Source organism: Gymnodraco acuticeps, unplaced genomic scaffold, assembly GCF_902827175.1.
Source record: "Gymnodraco acuticeps unplaced genomic scaffold, fGymAcu1.1, whole genome shotgun sequence".
Taxonomy (NCBI): Eukaryota; Metazoa; Chordata; class Actinopteri; order Perciformes; family Bathydraconidae; genus Gymnodraco; species Gymnodraco acuticeps.
Genome location: NW_022990398.1, coordinates 1,890,704 through 1,913,506, shown reverse-complemented (window position 1 = coordinate 1,913,506; position 22,803 = coordinate 1,890,704). Strand labels below are relative to the sequence as shown.

At 43.8% G+C, this 22,803-nt stretch overlaps 2 protein-coding genes and 1 pseudogene across 2 annotated transcripts; all 3 read left to right on the top strand.

Moving 5' to 3' along the window:
* Nucleotides 1-2,693: 2,693 nt before the first annotated feature.
* On the top strand, nucleotides 2,694-7,385 carry LOC117551705 (annotated as a pseudogene).
* A 600-nt stretch (nucleotides 7,386-7,985) lies between these two features.
* On the top strand, nucleotides 7,986-16,568 carry LOC117551712 (matrix metalloproteinase-20-like). Its single transcript, XM_034224685.1, is given in 13 exon segments — nucleotides 7,986-8,105; nucleotides 8,680-8,837; nucleotides 8,839-8,886; nucleotides 9,010-9,135; nucleotides 9,137-9,162; nucleotides 9,298-9,415; nucleotides 12,683-12,690; nucleotides 13,767-13,928; nucleotides 14,008-14,119; nucleotides 14,213-14,355; nucleotides 14,578-14,734; nucleotides 15,841-15,944; nucleotides 16,468-16,568. Coding segments are annotated over 13 exon segments (1,383 nt in total).
* Nucleotides 16,569-18,151: 1,583 nt separating this feature from the next.
* Nucleotides 18,152-22,179, top strand: LOC117551704 (collagenase 3-like). Its single transcript, XM_034224676.1, has 11 exons — nucleotides 18,152-18,389; nucleotides 18,595-18,711; nucleotides 18,854-18,981; nucleotides 19,103-19,251; nucleotides 19,364-19,489; nucleotides 19,676-19,837; nucleotides 20,762-20,957; nucleotides 21,049-21,179; nucleotides 21,281-21,446; nucleotides 21,574-21,677; nucleotides 21,994-22,179. The coding sequence occupies exons 1-11, from the start codon at nucleotides 18,252-18,254 to the stop codon at nucleotides 22,095-22,097; spliced, it is 1,521 nt and encodes a 506-aa protein (XP_034080567.1). The 5' UTR covers nucleotides 18,152-18,251; the 3' UTR covers nucleotides 22,098-22,179.
* The last annotated feature ends 624 nt before the right edge of the window (nucleotides 22,180-22,803 follow it).

The following is a 22,803-nucleotide window of genomic DNA, read 5'->3' as shown; positions in this document are numbered from 1 at the left end:
CCTCTCGAGTCCCCTCTCGAGTCCCCTCTCAAGTCACCTCTCAATTCACCTCTCGAGTTCCCTCTCGAGTTCCCTCTCAAGTTCCCCTCTTCTCGAGTCCCCTCTCAAGTTTCCCCTCAGTTCTCCTCTTGAGTTCCCTCTCAGGTCCCCTCTCAAGTCTCCTCTCGAGTTCCCTCTCGGGTCCCCTCTCGAGTCTCTTCTCGAGTCCCCTCTCAAGTCACCTCTCAAGTTCCTACCCGAGTCCCCTCTCAAGTTTCCCTCAGGTCTCCTCTCGAGTTCCCTCTCGAGTTCCCTCTCAAGTTCCCTCTCAGGTCCCCTCTCAAGTCCCCTCTCGAGTTACCTCTCGAGTTCCCTCTCAAGCCCTCTCTCGAGTCTCCTCTCGAGTTCCCTCTCGAATCCCCTCTCCAGTCACCTCTCGAGTTGTCTCTCAAGTCCCCTCTCGAGTTACCTCTCAAGTTCCCTCTCAAGCCCTCTCGAGTCTCCTCTCGAGTCTCCTCTCGAGTTCCCTCTCGAGTCCCCTCTCGAGTCCCCTCTCAAGTCACCTCTCAAGTCACCTCTCCAGTATCCTCTCCAGTTCCTTCTCAAGCCCTCTCTCAAGTCCCCACTCAAGCCCCTACTCAAGTGCTGTTGGAGGTTCCGCTGGGGGTCCTGCCAACTCCATGTCCTGTCCCGTTGGGGGCCCCGCCGACTACTCTTCTGCCGGGGGTCCTGCCAACCCTATGTCCTGTGCCGTCGGAGGTCCCGCCGACTACTCTCTGCTTCTGGGGGTCCTGCCAACCCTATGTCCTGTGCCGTCGGAGGTCCCGCCGGACTACTCTCCTGCCGGGGGTCCTGCCAACCCTATGTCCTGTCCCGTTGGAGGTCCCGCCGACTGCTCTCCTGACGGGGGTCCTGCCAATCCTATGTCCTGTTCCTCTGGGGGTTCCGCCGACAACTCTCCTGCCGGGGGTCCTGCCAACCCCTTGTCCTGTTCCGTTGGAGGTTCCCCATCACCTGTCTCGCCGGGGGTCCTGCCAACTCCTGGTCCTCTTCCGTGGGGATCCTGCCGAAGCCTGTCCCACTGACTCCGGTTCCTGTTCGGCCGAAACCGGGTTCTGCCCGGCCTCCGGAGCTGTCTGGTCTTCGCCCTCGAGCCCGGCCCCCTGAGTGCCGTGGTCTTCGCCCTCGTGCCCGACCCCCTGACTCTTCTCCTGCCGCTGCCTTCGCCCTCATGCTCGGCCCCCTGAGTTCGCCCGCTGTGGCCTTCGCCCCTCCATGGTCTCTGCCTTGCCCCCGAGCCGTCCGCCCGAGTTCCCCACCTTGGACTCTGCCTTGCCCCCGGGCCGTCCGTCCGAGTTCCCCACCTTGGACTCTGCCTTGCCCCCGGGCCTTCCGCCCGAGACCCCCTCCTTGGTCTCTGCCTTGCCCCCGGGCCGTCCGCCCGAGACCCGTCCTCCAGACCCCCTCCACCCACCCTTTCTTGGCCCTAGTTATGCAACATATAAAATTACAAAATACAAAATAAAAAGTATATAAAAAATCTATATATACATGTAATAGAATATGGGATATGTACAAGTCAGTGTAAAATGTATGTTTTCAGGCAAAACAGAAATGTTCCTACGGGTTTAATTACCCCATGGTCTCGCAGCTTGTAACCTTGCAGTTCCATTATGTCTCAGCAATCAATCCTGCCTTAAACGACTTCATTACCTCGTATGTACTCTGACCATAAAACCAAAGCGGCAGAAATTCTTCAAGTCTTTCTATGAAAAAAGCACTCTGGAAACACGTGTTCTGCCGAGGAATGCTGTTGGTTCCATAAAGTTCCCCAATGACCAATCAACTGTAATTGTAGCCTGAATGTACCGCAGCTCCACCCTTGCCAGTCTGTGCGGCCATTTTCTTTTTCGAAAGGCCTTAAATCCACCCCTGCAATTTCAGCTCCCCTGTCAGCGAACTCTCTCATTGAAAGGGACTTACATGCATTTGCTGCTAAAACGGGACAATAATGGGCTTTGATGGCGTTATTTCGGTAGCCCTTGCAGATTGCGTGGGACTGAGCTGTGCCACCCAGCTGATTGTGTTGAGTCAGTCTGGAGGGAGTTTAGTTAAGATTCCTTACGGTAGCTCTGCTGAGGGAAATCATTTACTTAATATCCGAGCCGCTTGTTTTTTTATGGTGGAAATATCAACATGATTGTGTCGAACATACTCAAGTTACAGCACATATTGCAGAAAGAGGGATTTTCTTGCCTCATGTTTAGTTTCACCGCTTGTTTGGGTTTATGTGTGAGTCAGCACATTGCACCCGAAAACTCCTGTTGTAAATGTTCCATTATTATCATCACTTTTATGATTCTAAGAATAATTTCAATCTTTAATTGGGTTTAATTTGAAACCACATACTGAATACCTTATCTGTTCAGATCATATTGGCGCAAACATGTCACATGACCAAAATTGTTCACGTCCATTTCTTTCTTTTCTCATTTTGCTGTCCTTGGCTGCCTGAAAACCCCTCCCTAATTCCATGGTACTGTATGAGGCTTCCCTTGGATTTGCAAAGTGGTATGAGTCACAATGACCATTTAAAAGGCTTCTCATTAAACCAGATCTTCCATCTCCATGTGTTTTAAACTGGACCACATACAATTCAAGTAGGTTTAAGTCTGTGAACTGCATGTCATGTTGCTTTCTTGTTTTGTCTTGTCCTACTTATGCCCGGCGGTTCTTGTTTTACGGCACCCACATTTATGCCGAGGCAAGAGAGCTCTCCTTCTGCAGAACACAGGTTGACTTGAAGCTGGCCACAGTAAGTGCATCATTGCATGAGTTGCATGACAGACGTTTGAGAATGGACTGCATGTGACTTAATCTCTTTTACAAAGGCAGTTCTATGAAGGAAGAACATTGCAACAATTTGTACTCGTCTGTGTGTGGGGTGCTGAGATAGTGGTTGTATTTATTTCATTTTTGTGTGGATGGGGGGCAGAAGGTAAATAACTGCCTTTCTTTTCTGATGTTCTTTGCGATGTTTAAATTGCAGGTTTTAAGCACATGGTTTCAGTATTTTCCTTTTCCCCCTAATTATCTCTGTAGAGGGAATCGTACGGAAAAACATCGGCATGTGATTCAATTTCCAATATTGCTTTGCAAACAAAGTTATTCAGTTTATTATGGCAGAGGATATACATGTTATGAGACAGATGAAATAACTATGTTGCTGTAAATCTGATCACCGAAGGGTGCAGATTTAAACGTAAAAGTTATAAATGAACCTAATGTAAATTGGATGGGATGCAAAGTATGACAATAAGGTTAATTCCTCTGTTGCATGCTGCAAGTAAATAATCAACCAAGGGAATACAAACATATAGCTTGGCATTCATTTAGATGTGCAGATTTGTATTTCAAATGTTCTGATACTGTAGGAATACCTCGAGCACTACTACAATCTGCAGAAGAGCCTATGGGGCGCACAAAGCGGAGCCGGCCCTTCTTCACCTCCAGGTGAAAAGACATGCAGATATTCTTTGGGCTAAATGCAACAGGCGTGCTGGACTCAGACACCCTGGAGATATGAGGCAGCCCTCGATGTGGGGTTCCAGATGTGGAGGAGTACAGCCACCTCCAGGGAACACGATGGAACAAGAACATCCTCACCTACAGTATCTGTGCAGATTTGACTGATTGTTAACAATCAGATGCTATCAACCCGTTTACTTGCGTTGAATTCCAGTCTGAAATATATCTCGTTAATGAAGATATGACGGCATGTTTGACCAGACTGAACTGGCCAAATAAACAGTCTGGAGTGCACATCCTGCCAATACGTGAGAAACGTTTAGAGGCAACAGGCAATACAAACCTTTGGCAGAAATAGGGAATCACAGCTGTCACAAATGTTTATGGTTTAAAGATGTTATGGTTTGGGATTTCTTCTACTGAGAGTTATTATGGGCTTGTTACAATGCCAAGGTCACCAGACATGCTTGCAATTATATGACACTGTCTGGAAAGTGCCTGTTAATTTTTTGAGACACGCCTGTTGGAATATAAATACAATAGATGCATTTTGAAAAATAAACTAAAACAGGATATATAGCACGTAAAGATTTTGTGAAACTTTTGAAGATGAAGAAGATGAAGATTCAACTTATTGTCATTACGTAGTACAGGTACTATGTAATTAAACGGTTTCTCTGCATTTGACCCATCCTAGTATTAGGAACAGTGTGCTGCCATTATGTACGGCACCCGGGGAGCAGTGTAGGGAACGGTGCCTTGCTCAGGGACACCTCGGTAGCACTTGGTCTTTCCGGGACTTGAACTGGTGACCTTCCAGTTGCCAAGCCAAGTCCCTATGGACTTTGCCACCACCGCCCCGGAGTTTTGTGACTCAAAAAAGTATTAAAAGTTGTTGTAAGGTTGTGATAACATCTGATTTGTTAGATTGATTTATGGAGACACTCATCCTTGATCGTTATGTTCCTAAAAAAATGAGATGACTTGTTGCTGTTGCAGAATTGGCAGGTACACCAGAGATTTGCTTCGCCAACACTGTGGACTCTGGGTTGAGTCAGCTTTTCAGCGTTTGGGCCAGAGCCAGCAGTCTGACGTTTGTCAGGTCGCACACCCGCAACGCTGACATCATGGTGGAGTTTGTGACCTATGGTGGGTTTGCTTTCTGCTTCACACAGGACAGGTATCGATTAAAGTGCATTTAACAACTTGAGTCACAGAATGACATTGGCATTTTCAGTTTCAGTGTGTAAAGACAATCTCATGGATTTGAACAAAACTGTGCTTCTGTAGTTTAACTTCTAGCCAAGACTGCGTCATCCGACACATGTCTGCTGAACTCGAGACTCATTTAGACGATGTAAACAGAGGCCTGTAATTTTCTATTCTCAATGTGTTCTCTGTGGGTTTCTATTTCATGTCTGGCCTTGAACATCTCATGAAGAACATGGTGATTTGTATCCATTTGACGGACCCAGAGGCTCACTGGCTCATGCTTTCAGCCAGGGCCTGGCGTTGCGGAGGGGACACACACTTTGATGATGCTGAGTATTGGACAGCAGGAGAGACAGGTACTGAGCTCAATCACACTGGTACTCCACTATGATACTTAAAGATTGAAATAAGTGAATAGCCTTTTTTGTTGTGTTGTTGCAGGTATGAATCTGTTGGTGGTAGCAGCTCATGAATTTGGACATGCTTTGGGCCTGAAGCACTCCAGAAATCCTGATTCATTGATGTACCCGACCTACAGATCCTCCCGTTCAGCCAACCTTTTATCCATAGAGGATGTAGTAAATATCAACGCACTTTACAGTAGGTTTGTGTTAGGTCCAGTCAGAGGGAACCCAAATGACTTTTCGAGGTTGGGTTGGAGTTCTCAGAATAACCCCTGGCTGTCGGAGTCGCTGCTCCCTCAGCTCATGCAGAACAAATGTGCTTCAGACACGACATTTGACGCGGTGTCCACTGTTGGGGATGCCACCTTTTTTTTAGAGATAGGTACTGTATGTTGATTGTTCTCTCTCATCTTGTATTTACAAGTATCTACAGTATATTTCCTCTTCATTAAAAGCATAAATGTCCGTCTCTGAATCTCATAGTGTTTATTTACAACCAACTAGATACTGAATTGCGTCTTCTTTTTTGTGATGTTTTAAAAAATGTTTTCCCACAAGATACCTCTGGATTAAACACAATGAACAAGATGACATCAAAGAAGGTCTCATCACCAACTTTATGCCAAAGATTGAAACCAGCATCGATGCAGCCTTCTGGGTGCCTCGCAGATCTGCTGCTTACCTTATTCATGGTAACCAACTTGAATAATTCAGTGCATAGAGCTAAACAATTTCACCTTTCATTCATCCAAATAAAACATCTTCGTCTTTCTTTGTTTGGAACAGAGTCCATGTTCTGGACAGTGAAAGGCTCTCTTGTGAGGGGAAAGCCTCGGGCACTAAGCCACTTTGGGTTTCCAGCCTGGATCCAGGACGTTGACGCAGCAGTCCACATAGTGAAAACTGGACGCACCCTTTTCTTTATGCATGATATTTATTGGAGGTAAGGCAACCAAAGAGTTTGGGTAAACTATCCTTATCTCATGTTCTGATGTGTGCTTCCTGTTTTATTTTAAAGGTCAACCAAGAGGACATGGTTGCTCACTTTTTTACAAACACATGGTCATCATGAGTTCACCAGTGCTTGTGACTCAAGTTGGAACCAATGATAGTGTTTTGTTCACTTGAAGGATCATTTCTACCACTACTTTAATTTGCATGCAATTAAGAGCATTTTACTTAGCAAACAGTCAAATCTCTGCACTGCAGGTATGGGAATGCTCATGTTTTGCACTGTAGGATATATTATTCATGTCCCATCATAAGGAGAGGAAATCATCTTATATCATACATTGGCTAAAATAACATAACGACATGCATGTAGGGAGGCTGTGGCTCACTGGGTTGGTGGGCAAGACACTTCACCCCAAATTGCTCTTATGGGGATTGCCCACAGTATCGAGTATGCAAGTCGCCTTGGATAAAAGCGTCTAACAAGTGACACAGACTCAGATCTGACTTTAAGATTTAGTTTGCCTCACACAGAGAACTAACGGCTCTTTTGGAGTCATGAACAATGTTTTTTCTCAGCTTTGAAAGAGGACTAGATGAGCATGAGTCATGACTTCTGACGAACGTTGTTTATATCGTGTCTTTTTCAGTTACAATGAAAACCGAAGGGTTATGGATTTTGGTTACCCAAAGTACATCAGCGAGGACTTTCATGGAGTCAACACAACAATAAACGCAGCTGTCTACAAAGAGGGTGAGCCATTATACATATTACTCATTGTATCATATGATGGAAATGTTACTATATGGCAAACTGGGTGATGTTCTGATTGGAAAGAGTAAACTTGTCTAGAGTTAGTGTATTTCTGTCTGTAGCCTGAGTGGACTTTTGCATGTTGTAATGTTTTTGGCAGCGCAGGGATGCTAATTAACATGCAACATCAGCTGAGTGTAGTTAAGCTTTTACAGAGCATGTGGTTCCCCTCTGTGATTTAAACTGTATCATTTAACCACTTTACCACTTACGGCCTTCATTTAATCTACTATCATTTCAACTGTGAGCAAAAGTGGATATTTAACTTCAGAAAGATACTCATCATCATTATTATCGACAACAAACAGCAACAACATTCCAGAAAACGTAAAATGATATAGGACAAATATGTGAATTACTAAGTAAGCATCCTAAACATTTGTTTCCTCATCTCAGGTTTTATCTACTTCTTTGACGGACCACAAGTCTACAAATACGACTACGCCCAGAAACAAGTTGTCGGAATTGAGAAAGCAAATTCCTGGCTTGGATGTTGAAATACTTTGAAACCATGAACGCGCTGCAAGGAAATTACCTGAAAAACCTTACCTGAAAAGACCTTGAGTAAATGAAAAATAGAGAATAAAAAAAACCCACTGTTTTTGGTCGTATTTTGCCAAAATAAAAGAAATAAAAACCTGATATAACCTGTGTGTGGTTTGTATGTATCCCACGGTAAAATGCCTCCAGCATCAGAATGTATGGTTTTTTCTTTAAATCCTTTTTATCAGATCTGCACATCACTGTGGTGGAGACTGATATTATAAGTGTAAATTAGGTATGCCTCACTAACGCCTGCAGGTTTTGACTTGACTGAAAATAAGCTACAGAATTCACAAATAACATGTTCAGCTTCTGGTTTATATACGACAAAACACACTGTGCTCACACGTATTTCCCCATTACAGACAGAAAGACACATTATGGAGACATTTCATTGGGAGGTTTTAACCACAAAACCTCCAGAAAACTAGGGCAGGTAGACCCAGCTGTATAACTAGCAGGATTGTGCGCTTTTGTGCCATGTGATTGCCCAACAACCCCAAGAATACACCCATATAAAAAAGTGAAGCCTTGTAGAAACGTGCATTTAAAACATGGACTGGTTCTGGATGTGGATACCTGTTTTGGGCTCTCTGATTTTTGCGGAAATCTTGTGGAGTCTACCGATCGATCGGGATCAGTGGCCGAGGCCTCAGGATGTGGAGCTGGCTGAGGTTTGTGGCAGACGACTGAGATTATACTCAACACATATCACCATTTCTGCCCCATTTTATTATTTAGTATTTCCTTATTAAATGAAATGATGACATGTGAACATTGTTGTGCAGAATTGCTTAGGTTGAACTATTCAAACTGAAGCACTGTTTTGATACAATGCTGTATTTAAATGTTTTTAGTGTCCATTTGATTTGCCTGCTTCCATTAAAAAGTGGTTGCTTCAACTTTCTTACAAAGATACATCTAATGATTTTTTATCTGGATCAAATGGTTTTCACATTATAAATGCTTGTTAGGGAACTGTAAATGTTGTTTAAAAAAAGGCAACCTACTTTCATGACACAAGTCACTCAAACTAATTAGCTAACTGTCAATGCATATTAAAGCACTTCCTGGTTTTGTGCCTCTAAAGAAAAGGGCAACCTTTAAACTCACATCAAAAAGACATTTTTAAATCGAACACTGTACCATACCAGAGAGAAAACTGCAGCGCAAACGTCATTTACAGATATATTTAATATATCTCATCTGAGACCTAAGCCTCCAGATCTGAACTTTTTTCAACAACAGGGCTACCTCAGGCGGTTTTACAGCCTGAACCCCAGAGGCAGAGTTTCAAGGAGGAGGATCAGGTCCACGTATGCCATGGAGGAGAAGATCATAGAAATGCAAACACAATTTGGTTTGAGAGAGACGGGTGGTCTGAATCCTCACACCCTGAATGTGATGAAGCTTTTACCCTAGAAAGCCTAAATGGAAGAATCACACCATCACATTGTTTTTTTACTGGAATATTATACAATACGCATTTTATTGTTGATTTGTTTTCAGATTTCATTTTGCCAAGTGACTATAAGCAGCTGCGGATTTAGTTTCATGTTTGTGCGTCTGTCTGTGGAGCTGAAAGATATCCAAATACACTCCGGACATGAAGAGAGAGGATGTGGAAAAGTCCTTTCGCTCAGCGCTAAAGTTATGGAGGGATGCAGCACCGCTGAAGTTCATCAAAGTCAACCATGGCAAAGCTGCTAGTCTTCAGCTTCGCACGCAAAAGTAAAACCACTTCTGAAGACTACTTATGTTGATTAAAACTGAGTTTAAATTATTGTAAATTAAAATACCGCAAAAGAAAGAGAGGAAAAAAGCACATGAGATTGAAGTCGTGACAAAGTGTCTTTTCTGTTGCAGCTCATGGAGATTTATTTCCCTTTGATGGACCCCGGGGTGTGCTGGCTCATGCCTTTCAGCCAGGAGAGGGGATAGGAGGAGACGTGCACTTTGATGAGGACGAAACTTGGACGGCAAGGTTTGTCAATATGTAACCCAAAACAGGTTTCGCTTCTCATTGAGGATAATCAACATTCTTTAAAAAGAAAATAAGAACATACAGAAGTATACTCAAGTACTGTATTTAAGTTCACAAGACAGGTTACAAGTACTTGATTATAGTATTTCCTTGTTATTCTATGTAAACTAACATTTATAAATATTGCATACAATAGCTTAAACATAAGGTTGGGTGTATTGTTAGACCACTAATTCAGTATCAAAGGTATCTCTCTATGCATCGTCTATTACTACAATTATAAATGAATCAATACATAAAAGTATCTGTTACGGTGTGCAGGACTCAGGACCCAAATGCAGATATAACGAAAATAACTCCTTTATTTAAGGCTACAAATAGAAAGCTTTTAGATGTGCAGCTCCACTAACATGGAACAGTCTGCAAAAAGAATGGAACATTACCAAGCTAGTACCACTACATGTTTTTAAAGCTCGGTTGGATGCTACAAAATCAGATGCTGTTGGTACCTGTACTTGTGGTTAAATATGTAAATTGTAATCCCTGTACATTTTGCTGTAAGATGTCCTTTTGTTGTTCTGTTGTTTATGTCTTCTTGTGGAACCTACTGCTGCAGGTCTCCCTTGAAAAAGAGATCATTGATCTCAATGGGATTTTACCTGGATAAATAAAGGTTTTGAATTGAATTGAATACCAAAAACAGAGACAGAACGGAACACTCACCGATGAACTGGTCATTACACAAGAACCCGACAAAGAGAGACAGAAAACCCAGAACTTAAATACACCCAGGACTAATAACCTAAACACGAGACAGGTGAGGAGGGAGGAGAAAACACAGAGGCACCAGGTGAACACAATCGGGTAATCAGGGAGGGAAACAGACAGAAAGCAAACAGGCAGGAAACGGGGGTGAACACTTTACAAAATAAAACAGGAAACCCAAAGATAGAAAAAGACAAGAAAAACACCAACACAGACAGATCCTAACAGTACGCCCCCTCAAGGGACGGATCCCAGACGTCCCAAAACAAAAAAAAGTCCAAAACCTCAAGCAGGGTGGATGGAGGGGGTCCGGAGGAGGGACGCATCACTAAGCCACCAGGGTGGGTGGAGGGGGTCAGGAGGACGGGACTGAACTGACCGCCCAGGGGCACGGCAGAGGACCAGGAAGGGGTCTCGGGCGGACGGCCCGGGGGCAAGGCAGAGTCCAAAAAGGGGAAGTCGGGCGGACGGCCCGGGGAAAGGCAGAGGACCAGGAAGGGGTCTCGGGCAGACGGCCCGGGGGCAAGACAGAGTCCAAGGTGGGGACCATGGAGGGGCGAAGGCAGCGGCAGGAAGAGTCAGGGGGCCGGGCTCGAGGGCGAACCGGGGCTCTCAGGGGGCCGGGCTCGAGGGTGAAGACCGCGGCTTTCAGGGGGCCGGGCTCGAGGGCGACCCGGTGTCGGAGCTGGTGGGACAGGCCTCGGCAGGATCCCCCACAGAAGAGGACCAGGACACGGGATTGGCAGGACCCCCAGCAGGAGAGCAGTCGGCGGGACCTCCAACAGGACAGGACATAGGGTTGGCAGGACCCCCGGCAGGAGAGTAGTCGGCGGGGCCTCCAACGGCACAGGACATAGGATTGGCAGGACCCCCGGCAGGAGAGTAGACGGCTGGACCTCCAACGAGACAGGACAAAGGGTTGGCAGGACCCCCGGCAGGAGAGTAGTCGGCGGGGCCTCCAACGGCACAGGACAAAGGGTTGGCCGGACCCCCGGCAGGAGAGTAGTCGGCGGGACCTCCAACGAGACAGGACAAGGAGCTGGCAGGACCCCGGCAGGAGAGTAGACGGCGGGACCTCCAAGGGGACAGGAAGAAGGGTTGGCAGGACCCCCGGCAGGAGAGTAGTCGGCGGGGCCTCCAACGGCACAGGACAAAGGGTTGGCAGGACCCCCGGCAGGAGAGTAGTCGGCGGGACCTCCAACGAGACAGGACAAGGAGCTGGCAGGACCTCCGGCAGGAGAGTAGACGGCGGGACCTCCAACGAGACAGACATACGATTGGTAGGACCCCCGGCAGAGGAGTAGTCGACGGGACCTCCAACGGAACAGGACATGGAGTTGGCAGGACCCCCAGCGGAACCTCCAACGGACCAGGACATAGGGTAGGGACTTGAGACGTGACTCGAGAGGGGACTCACGAGGGGAACTAGAGAGGGGACTCGAAGAGGGACTAGAGGAGGGACTAGAGGAGGGAACTGGAGAAGGGAACTGGAGAGGGGACTCGAGAGGGAACTGGAGGGGGACTCGAGAGGGAACTCGAGATGGGACTAGAGAAGTGACCTGAGGAGGGACTAGGGAAAGGACTAGAGAAGGGAACTCGAGAGGGGAACTAGAGAGGGGACTAGAGGAGGGAACTCGAGAGGGGACTCGAGAGGGACTCGGGGGGACCAGAGAGGGGACTAGAGAAGTGACTAGAGGAGGGACTTGAGATGGAACTCGAGAGGTGACTCGAGAAGAGACTAGAGATGGACACGAGAAAGAACTTGAGAGGAAACTGGAGAGTGGACTTGAGAGGAAACTTGAGAGGGGACTCGGGAGGAAACTTGAGATGGGACTGTGGCAGCTGGGGCCAGAGCTGGGGCCAGAGCCGGGTCTGGAACCATGGCTGCGGGGGCCGGAATTTAAGCCAGAATCATGGCTGTAAGGTCCGGTTCTGGAGCCGGAAACATGGCTGTAAGGTCCGGCTCTGGAGCCGGAAACATGGCTGTAAGGTCCGGTTCTGGAGCCGGAAACATGGCTGAATGGGCCGGCTCTGGAGCCGGAATTGAAGCCAGAATCATGGCTGTAAGGTCCGGTTCTGAAGCCGGAAACATGGCTGTAAGGTCCGGTTCTGGAGCCGGAAACATGGCTGAATGGGCCGGCTCTGGAGCCGGAATTGAAGCCAGAATCTTGGCTGTAAGGTCCGGTTCTGAAGCCGGAAACATGGCTGTAAGGTCCGGTTCTGGAGCCGGAAACATGGCTGTATGGGCCGGCTCTGGAATCAAATCCATGGCTGCCGGGACCGGTTCTGGAGCAAGGACCATGGCTGCTGGGGCCAGAACTGGGTCTGTAACCATGGCTGCTGGAGGCTGAACTGGTTCTGGAACCATGGCCCTTTGAGCTCGTGCTGCCAACCTGGCCTTGCGACTCCTTCCTTTAGGAGCCGTTTGGAGGCTCCGTGGACCTCCAAAGGCCAGACGAGTACCAGCGAATGGCTCCTGGACTGTAGCAAACACTGGGTGAGAAGCAGGGGCTGACGCCAGACGGACCACACCGATGCGTGTGGTATCAAAACGGGAGTTGGGAGGCCTGGGGCTGTCAGGCAGGGGATAACACACCGTGAGAAAATCCAAAATCCTGCCCGATAAGAATTTAACCAAGCCTGGCTTCTCCATAGTAATCCGGCGTGCCTCTGCCAGAACAGCCTCTCGCTGCTGAACCCTGGACGCTCCCAACCATCGATACGAGCAGTCATCCAAAGCAAAGGAAAACTCCAATAGCTCCTGCTCAAAAGGATCTGCTGGGCCCATATTTTGGTCGGGTTGTAATGTTACGGTGTGCAGGAATCAGGACCCAAATGCAGATATAACGAAAATAACTCCTTTATTTCAAGGCTACAAATATACCAAAAACAGAGACAGACCGGAACACTCACCGATGAACTGGTCATTACACAAGACAACCCGACAAAGAGAGACAGAAAACCCAGAACTTAAATACACCCAGGACTAATCACCTAAACACGAGACAGGTGAGGAGGGAGGAGAAAACACAGATGCACCAGGTGAACACAATCGGGTAATCAGGGAGGGAAACAGACAGAAAGCAAACAGGCAGGAAACGGGGGTGAACACTTTACAAAATAAAACAGGAAACCCAAAGATAGAAAAAGACAAGAAAAACACCAACACAGACAGATCCTAACAGTATCCAATATATCATATGACACAACTATAGGGGCCATTTCCATCGTGATGATTACTTTTGGTGCTTTGAGTTCATTTTCCTAACAACACTTTTACTAACTGTAAGTACAATTATGACTGCAGGATATTTACTTTTTTTATTTGAGTATTTCTACTTTTCCATTCAATTCTAAACCACAGTTGGAAGCAAACAGCTGTTGTGCTGATTTTGTTGAAACTGTAAACACCTTACACTAAGGGTAACAGTAGGTGTTGCATGTGTCTTTGACAGCTGATGAAAAACTACTGGGACGTAGCCAAACATGCAACATTCCTGAATGTTTCAAACCCGCGTAATGCATTTTTCTGTGTGGATTTGCCAGCCAGATGAACTAACAGGACTTGTCTGTCCCTGGGTTTCAGGTTACAGCCTGTTTGCAGTTGCAGCTCATGAGCTCGGCCACTCGCTGGGTTTGACTCACTCAAAAGACCCCTCTGCTATCATGTACCCCAACTACAGAATTCAGAGCAGTACGCAGTATTCTCTGTCCAAAGACGATGAGCTTGGGATCCAAGCGCTGTACGGTGAGGAGCAAATAAAATTGTGGAGTGATAATTTGCACAAAATACCATATTTAATGGATTATTTTTAAATGTTTCTTAGGAAAACCAAAAGGAAAAGTGGCAACAGAACCAGCCCCTGAAAAATGTGGCCCCAATTTGTCTTATGATGCAGCAGTTATGATTGGAAAAGAGATTGTTTTCTTTAAGGACAGGTACAAAATATACAATATATGTTCTATTATTTGGTTGCAAAAGAGCTTTACATGTTTAAACATCAATTAAGTCTGCTTATTGTTTCAACATAGGTACATGTGGATGAGAACAACGCAGAAAACGTATTGGAGTCGCCTGAGAGAAAGCCACAGCAGCACATATTTACCCAGCATCAGTTCTCACGTGGATGCCGTTTATGACATCCCTGCCAAAGGCGTGGCGTACATATTCACTGGTATGGTAATGGTCTGGTCAGTCTGCAAATAATCACTTAGGCCTTGTCAGCATGACATGGCTATATTTCCAGTGCGAAACACAGTTCGCTCAAATTACACCCTTGTGCAACTTAAGTGTTGCAGTTCATGCAAGAGGCTCATTAAGTTTGGCAGCGCTTTGTGGTATGTTGCTGTTTTTCATAGTGTCCTAAAAATGAAGTGACACGGCTGTGTTTTTCCAGGTCATAAGTATTGGGTGGTTCGACAGCTTAAGATGAAAAGTCACGCCCGCTCCATCCATGAGTACGGCTTCTCCTCCAGAGTCAAGCAGGTTGACGCTGCCGTGCATGTCAGCGAATATGGGAAAACGGTCTTCTTCATTGGAGAGTTTTATTACAGGTAATCCATTTTTTATAATGGCAATTTGCTTCCTATTGCAACATTATGTATCTATCACCCTAGGACTGTACATATATTGCCAAATCAAAGGCAGTATATCCGTTTGTATTACTATTATTAACATACCAGCCAATTGATCAGATGGAAGTTTACATTAAAGCTTCCCTAACTCTAACCCTATCCGCTTCAATTGTATTCAGCACACACCAGGCTTGGAATTTCGTCATTTTAGGGGCAAGGCCATTTGGCCTTCCCGTTCACATTTTTTTCAAGGGCACAAAGGCCACATGACAGGGCACAAAGGCCGTTTGGTTAAATTACGCTGGTCAATCAACATGACTGAAAAGTGTAGCACTAACGTCAACACCAGTCGTTTTACAAATGGCTGAATAGCAATAGTGTTTCTTTAACGTATACGTTAAGTTCAGCCATAAACCACATAAGTCAGTCATGTATTATATCAAAACCGCTTAGCAAGAAAAATACTAGATTCAAAGGTGACAGCTATCTACTAGCTTGTAGAAGCAACACTAGATGTAGACCCCTTGAAGGGAAGACGTTAGCGCTATCCAAACTAGCTAGCTATCGCTAGTTTTCATGACAAAATGTAACGAGTCAACTTTAAATAGGCTAATACAATGGTAATTACCTATCAATAGTACTTTCTATGTACACGTAAATGTTAAGTCCTTTCAAATACTACCACATACTTCAGTTAAATCATATCAAAACACCTTGGTCCGCTTGCTTACCTGTGCTTGTCTTGCTCCCGCGGCTGAGGAGGAGTCTGTCGGGCCCCTACAGGCATTTCTGACGGAACAATCACAGCAGAGCAATCGCTCTGATCCACAGGGCACAGGCATCGCCCGGGACTATCCTACTGCGCGCACTAATATGACTTTACTAGCGTTGTTTACACTGGAACTTTTGACAGGGGCACCAAGGCCACTTTGGCCGTGAATTGCATTTTTTTTCACAGGGCATCACGGCCAAAGTGCGGGGCAACGACGGCCATGGCCGTCGTGGCCGTCGTGAAATTCCCACCCTGGCACACACATGATTGATGATGAAGCAACAGTCAATGCATCTGTTTGATCAAACTTCAGGTATGATGAGCTCAAGAGAAGGATGGACCCCGGCTTCCCCCGACTGATCCAAAAAGACTGGCCTGGAATTCCTAAAAGGGTTGACGCTGCCTTTAAGTTAGAAGGTAAACAAAAAGGAAACATGGGCAAGGTTTATGGTCATGAACTTTGTATAATGTGGACCTGAGCAACAAATAGAACACGGCTGAGATAGAACTTGTAATTTCTTGTTTACACCGTGTCTAGACGGTGGGTGGGGTTCATCGCACTGGACACACTTTTTTACTGAAAGTACCATTCACCCCAGTTACAGAACAATACATTTCTCAACTAGAAAACCCTGTGTTCACCTCTGTTTTCTTTTCTTATTACTCTTCCTCCATCCTTTTTATTCCATGCCATTGCAATATAAATACTGTTATATTTATATTTTACTATTTTTTATTATTTTTTATATTTTTTCTAGCTCTCTATCTGTTATCTAATTGTTGTTTTACTTTGATGTATGCACCACGACAACTAGTCAAATTCCTCGTAAGTGTAAATCTACTTGGTAAAATTATTCTGATTAACTTTGTTAACATTTAATTGAATTTATTTTGAAACATGAGAAAATAACACACTTCTTTTACAATGTTTTGTTCACAGGTAACATCTTCCTCTTCAGTGGGGCAAAATCCTACCAGTACGACTTCAGACAGACACGAGTGATGAATACAATTTCAGCAAATTCTTGGCTAGGATGTTAATACATTGGTAAATTACTAATAATTCATACTTTATATAGTTGAGAATGTTTATTAAAGTTATTAAACCGAGAAATAAGTATCTTGTATTATGTATTTGACTGAATTGTTTATTTTGTGGCGCATGTCTTTACCTGTGACATTTATATATATTATGTGCAAGGATGTACAGTTCTGATAACTTAAAATGTGAATATGAAATGCAAAGTGTATACTTTTATTGATGAGTTATTGTCTTCAGATGTGCTTTCAAAATGTACCTTCAATACTGAACAACACTTAAAAACCTCATAACTACATGTTGTTAGTGTGAACGTGACTTTGTTGTAAAACTGAGTATATGGACAGGATGTGTATCTTATTAACTGAACTCAACCAAATGTATATTTTTCAAAAATCTCATATGCTTTGGCAAAACAAAGTAATTTCATCGTTGCTCTTTTCAAAAGCCAAGTCAGAAAAACTTGACACTTAAAAGATTTGCATCAGAATCTTAACTTTTCATATTTTGGAAAAAAGTTATATTATTAACAAAATCCGGTCGGTCATCGTTTTGTATTATAAAATGTTTCTAAATGCAAAGGGTTTCAGCTGGTGGCGGTGAAGTTAATTGTAACTGCTATACTATTTGGTTGTTTATTATGCTTTATAACAATAGGCTATCATTTGGGTGGTAATTATTGGTTTTGAAAAATATATTCCGCAACAAAAATAACATTAAAACAATTACAGCTCTGAAAAAAAAGAATTAACTTCAGTTTTGAAGGTTAAGTATACCATAGCATAAAATGTAAATACTCAAGTACCTCACATTGTATTATCAAGAGTACAGTACTTAGGTTAAGCACCTGTACTTTACTTTTCCAGTCATTTTCTCTCTTTGTTGGTAAGAAAGTGTGCATTTTTTAGTCAAACAGACATAAGCAGAGAGGTCGGTGCAAATCATTTGTTTGTCTGTGCCAGGCATCTTAAGCAGCATTATCTTCCCCAAAATGCGTGAGAGGTAGTTCCAGCCTCCATTAGTGGACTTTAGTCGAACATCATACTCATGTTTACCCAGCAAACTGGACTGTGGTCCCTTAACATCACAGGTTTTCAAAAAGTACATACAAATACGGTAAACAACTAAAGGTTTCACCCAAATGTATAGCTCGGACAGTGTCTGTTGAGGTGAACATTTTACGTTTAAATGTATTCTTTGGATAAATAAGCGGCAGTTTAAATGTGTATGTTCCTGCTAATTTTTGCCAGAATTTAAAATGAATAACTGGACAAATCAGTGTAATCTAACTGAGACGCTCAAATGTAAGTTAGTGTTTGATTGTGGCCAATAAACAAATGAACCTTCACTGTAATTTACTCAACACACTTGTTTACTGCACTGTGCGCATGTAACAAATGATACAAACATAAGTTAAATCATATAAGGTGTGAAGAAACGGTGTCAGAGGAAAATTAAAGCATTTCATTAAAAGTAATATAATTGATAACAGAAGCAAAAACATATTTAAACCGCTTCAGTTAAATTGATCATATCATCTCCTCCCACTATGTTATCAGAGGAACCTCTGTGTACTCCCCCTCCTCTGGCAGAGGGGCTTGTCTTTCTAGTGGAATACACAAAGGGACACCTTGTACCCTAATTCAGCATAAATCAGAAAAATACGAACATCCGACTGAGAGTTGATGGAGAGAAGAAAACATTTCAAAACTATGTCTGTAGTTGACTTTTTTTGGATAGTGCTAGTGGGTTGTTTTGCCTTCTGTCATGCAGCACCTACAATTGCGCCAACAGTTTCACCAGTGGAGGAAAACCTGGCAGAGGTAATTTCGTAATAGTGTCCTGCGTTAACAATCGGAATTAGGAACTGGCTGAAATAACCAGAGGATAACAGGGGATCACTTTGCATTCAAAGAAATTGTAGTGGTTGCAGGTTGCATGTATTTACATTCAAATAGGCTCTGACATTTAAATGAAATGAAATATGAATGACTTGCAATAAAATCCTCTTCCTTCTCCTGGTATCAGGATTACATTTCTCGGTTCTACGCTGACGTTGGGATGACAAACTCCACACTACGAAGAGCTGTTCAGAGCAATTTCAGTCAGGATCTACAGACCATGCAGGCTTTCTTTGGCCTGGAGGTAATTACAATGAATGAAAGCTATGACTTCCTGTAATCCAAACAATTATGAGTGCTCAAAATTGGCTAATAGTTTAATTTAGAAATGTCTGTATGGGATAATATATTTGTGTTTACTATTTCATACCACCATCCGTCTTTAGGTGACTGGAGTCATGAATAATGAGACTACGACTGTAATGAAGGAGCCCAGGTGTGGTGTGTCTGATATCAGCCGATATGGACACTTTAGTGGGAGACCCAAGTGGGAGAAGAGGCTGATTACATACAGGTAACTGGAAGTTAAGTTCGGAGGAGCTGCATGCTATTATTGTCAATACTTTTGTGAATGAATAGTTTTTGTGGTGGTTGACTATAATAATGAAGATGATGATTTGGTATGATTTGAACAGGATCACTCAATACACTCCAGATCTGACCCAGAGTCATGTGGATTCAACCATCGCTCAGGCCTTCCAGCTGTACAGCGATGTCATCCCGCTCAACTTTAAGCAGGTCTACAGCGGTAATGCGGACATCATGATCCTTTTCAAGGGTGGATGTGAGTCTGAATTGAACAAGACATTCTTAAAACCGCAAGCTGATCAGTATGTGAATCCTTTTATTTAGACTCACTAACACTTGATTAAATTATCTTCGTTGTCCTATTTCAGATCACGGGGACTTTTACCCTTTTGACGGGGCGGGTGGAGTCTTGGCTCATGCTAACTCTCCTGGACGGGGTCAGGGAGGGGACACACACTTTGATGATGATGAAACCTGGACTCTTAGCTCAAGAGGTAAATACAATACATGTTATTAAAGCTGAAGCTGAAAACAGTTTGGGGCTTAAGGATATCACCTTGCCAAACTGAATTTCTGGATTTATACTTACTTATAGAAGAGACATGATGAAATAAGTAAATCTACTGTATGGAAAATCGTAAAAATCTGATATGTCTGACATTGTATTTTTCTGTGTTTAGGTGTTAATCTTCTGCTGGTGGCAGCCCATGAGTTTGGCCATGCACTTGGCCTGGATCACTCCAGGGACAGAAGGGCACTTATGTACCCCACCTATCGATATGTCAACACTAATAGGTACAGGCTGCCCGATGATGACAGGCGTGGGGTTCAAGCCCTATATGGTGAGCAAGGAAACTACATTATTGTCAGATTAAAATAAGATGAGATCTTTATAGCCTCTGTTAGGGAAATTATTGACCTAGACTCCTAGATATGACATACAGGACCAACCCTGACGTCTGTTTATCTCCTTTAAGGACATAGGCTGCTTCAGCCATAATGTTATTGTTCCCATTCTGTGACCGGTCAACACTAGGTCACAGATGGTCTGTTGTTATGGGTGCACTGGGACACTTCCTTCTATGTTGTTTGTGGACTCCAAGGTATGACATCTTCGAGGCCATAAGTGACGGACGCAAGTGACTCAGTGTGCCCAACTGTTTAAACTATCTTGTCAAAATATGTTGATTACTCTCTGTGAAACCAGTTAAATGGGCTAACGAGAGAGAGGCGCTCCAGAATTGACGTGGCAACCCACCTGTGCAGTCTCACCGTGACTGCTGTGACTTGTGATGTGAATCTCTCCGGCCGTAACTCCAAATAAACCTCCAGTGTTTGACATCAAAGCTCCTGCTCTACCGTGTCTCCTTCCTGAGTCGGTGACTCCCACTGCATTGCTACACAGAAGTTTCCCTTACAGCCTCTATTTAAAGATCAGTATTGCAAAACAAAAGCCAAGATGGATTTTTTTACTTGGGTTTTATCTGAGCTACATGACAGAATGTTCTTTTTAACCAGTAACCAATGGACCTATTAATGAATGGCTTGTGGTTTTGTTTGTAATTTGTCTAATTCCTGTTTCCATGAAATGAGGTTCAATGGCATGGGAATTAAACTGAATCCATTTTATATTCATTGTGGTTTGTATGCTTGACAAGCAGGCTGAACATGAGCCCAATCCTACATGTTCCTAAAAGTGCTTTTCACTCTTATTTTTTCGAAAGTTGATTGCTTTAAGAGAACCCTAACCCTAATCCATCCCTCAGGCAGTCGTACACCAGTGCCAACAACAGCACCGAAACCTAAACCACCTCCTGGTCCGGACCCTGGACCAGAGCCAGAGGAACCAACAGAGGATCCAGAAGACCCTCTGCCAAACCCCAGAGATGAGCAGTGCAGCCGAGAGCTGGTGTTTGACGCTGCTACCTCTATCAAGGGAGACCTCTTCTTCTTTAAAAATGGGTACATTTTTTAAGATTTTATGATGATCCTTTTTATGTGGGAGTTACATTAATACATTTCTATTAACATTTCAATTTACAATCCTTGCTAGATACTATTGGAGGAAGAGTACAACTACCAGTGGAATCCGTTTAACGAAAGTGAGCACAAAATGGTCACAAATCAACTCTGTCGATGCTGCATTTGAAGTCCCAAACAAGGATGTGGTGTGTCTTTTTGAGGGTAATTCAAAGATTGTTAGGCCTGCATGTTAAATAACTCAATACTGTTCATTTAAGCTGTCTATGAAACGACATGAATAACCTACAACTGTTTCTCTACAGGTCGTCAATACTGGTGCATTAGGTCTCATGCAAAGACAATAATTTCAGGGTATCCAAAGCCTCTTACAAACCTTGGCCTGCCCTCTTCAGTCAGTAAGGTCGATGCAGCTGTCTATGTGCCAACTACTGGAAAAACACTCATATTTGTGAAAAACCTGTATTGGAGGTGAGTGTTGGTCATGACCAAATCCCAATGGTCTTTAGTAGCTGAGTATATAAATGACTATAAACACAGATAAGTGAGGGTACACACCTACACAGTTTTGCTAAAGTCCCCCTGTTCTCCCTTGCAGTTATAATGAGAGAAGAAACCAAATGGACTTTGGATACCCACGATCAATAATTCTGGATTTCCCTGGCATAGGCTTCAAAGTTGACGCTGCCTTTGAGAATTATGGTGAGAAATTATATTCACTCAACCTCAACCACAATCTGTATTAATTTGACTGATTTGTTTGACTTATTTACCTTCTTGCTGAGTGTGAGGAGTGTGACTGTTATCACTCCACATTGTCCAGGGTTACTATTGGACTTACAGTTATTATAATATTGATAAACATAGGAAGACATATGATAACCCATTCACCATTACAGTTTTATAAAGTGACAGTAATTAGTATAACACAATTTACAAATTTTTGTTTACAGCTTTTATTAGTTACCACTGCCTTAAGTGCAACACTTCCATATAAACTACATCTTCCTCTCCACAGGATATCTTTATTTCTCAGATGGCCCCCGGCAGAGTGAATACAACCTGCCCTACAAGAGAGTGATACGTGTACTGCTCAACTACGGCTGGCTCAACTGTTACTGAGAACTCACAGACAACAGATCAATGTCTAAGATGTGCTTGCTGCCAGCATGTCATGAACAAATAAATGACCTGAATAACAATATTTACATTTTTATGAAGTGGGGAATCATTTTTGGGGAAATGTAACTATTGCTTGGTTTATGCAAAGAGAAAGGATCTTACTGAGTGGATATTAATAAGGAATGTAATGACGGGAATTGTTAGACATGTTTAGTTATTTCAGTGATGCGTAATTGTGCCATTTTGGGTGTAAAACATGTGGTTTAACCCTCCTGTTGTCTTCGGGTCAAATCTGACCGATTTACTACTTTCATCAATCATAACTTTTTTGTTTTACATTCGATTGCATTAAGGCTTTATGATATCCTTCACATTATATTCGAACATATAAAATTGCTGATCACCACTTTCATTGAATTTTGGATGATTTCGTCAACTTGTAACACCCGGTCAAAAATGACCGCCATAAATAAAAGGAATTAGTAACCATCCGGATCAGATAAAACACACACACACACACACACACACACACACACACAACACACACACACACCACACACACACCACACACACACACACACACACACACACACACACACACACACACACACACACACACACACACACACACACACACACACACACACACACACACACACACACACACACACTCTCTCTCTCTCTCTCTCTCTAACTGTGCCCCCCC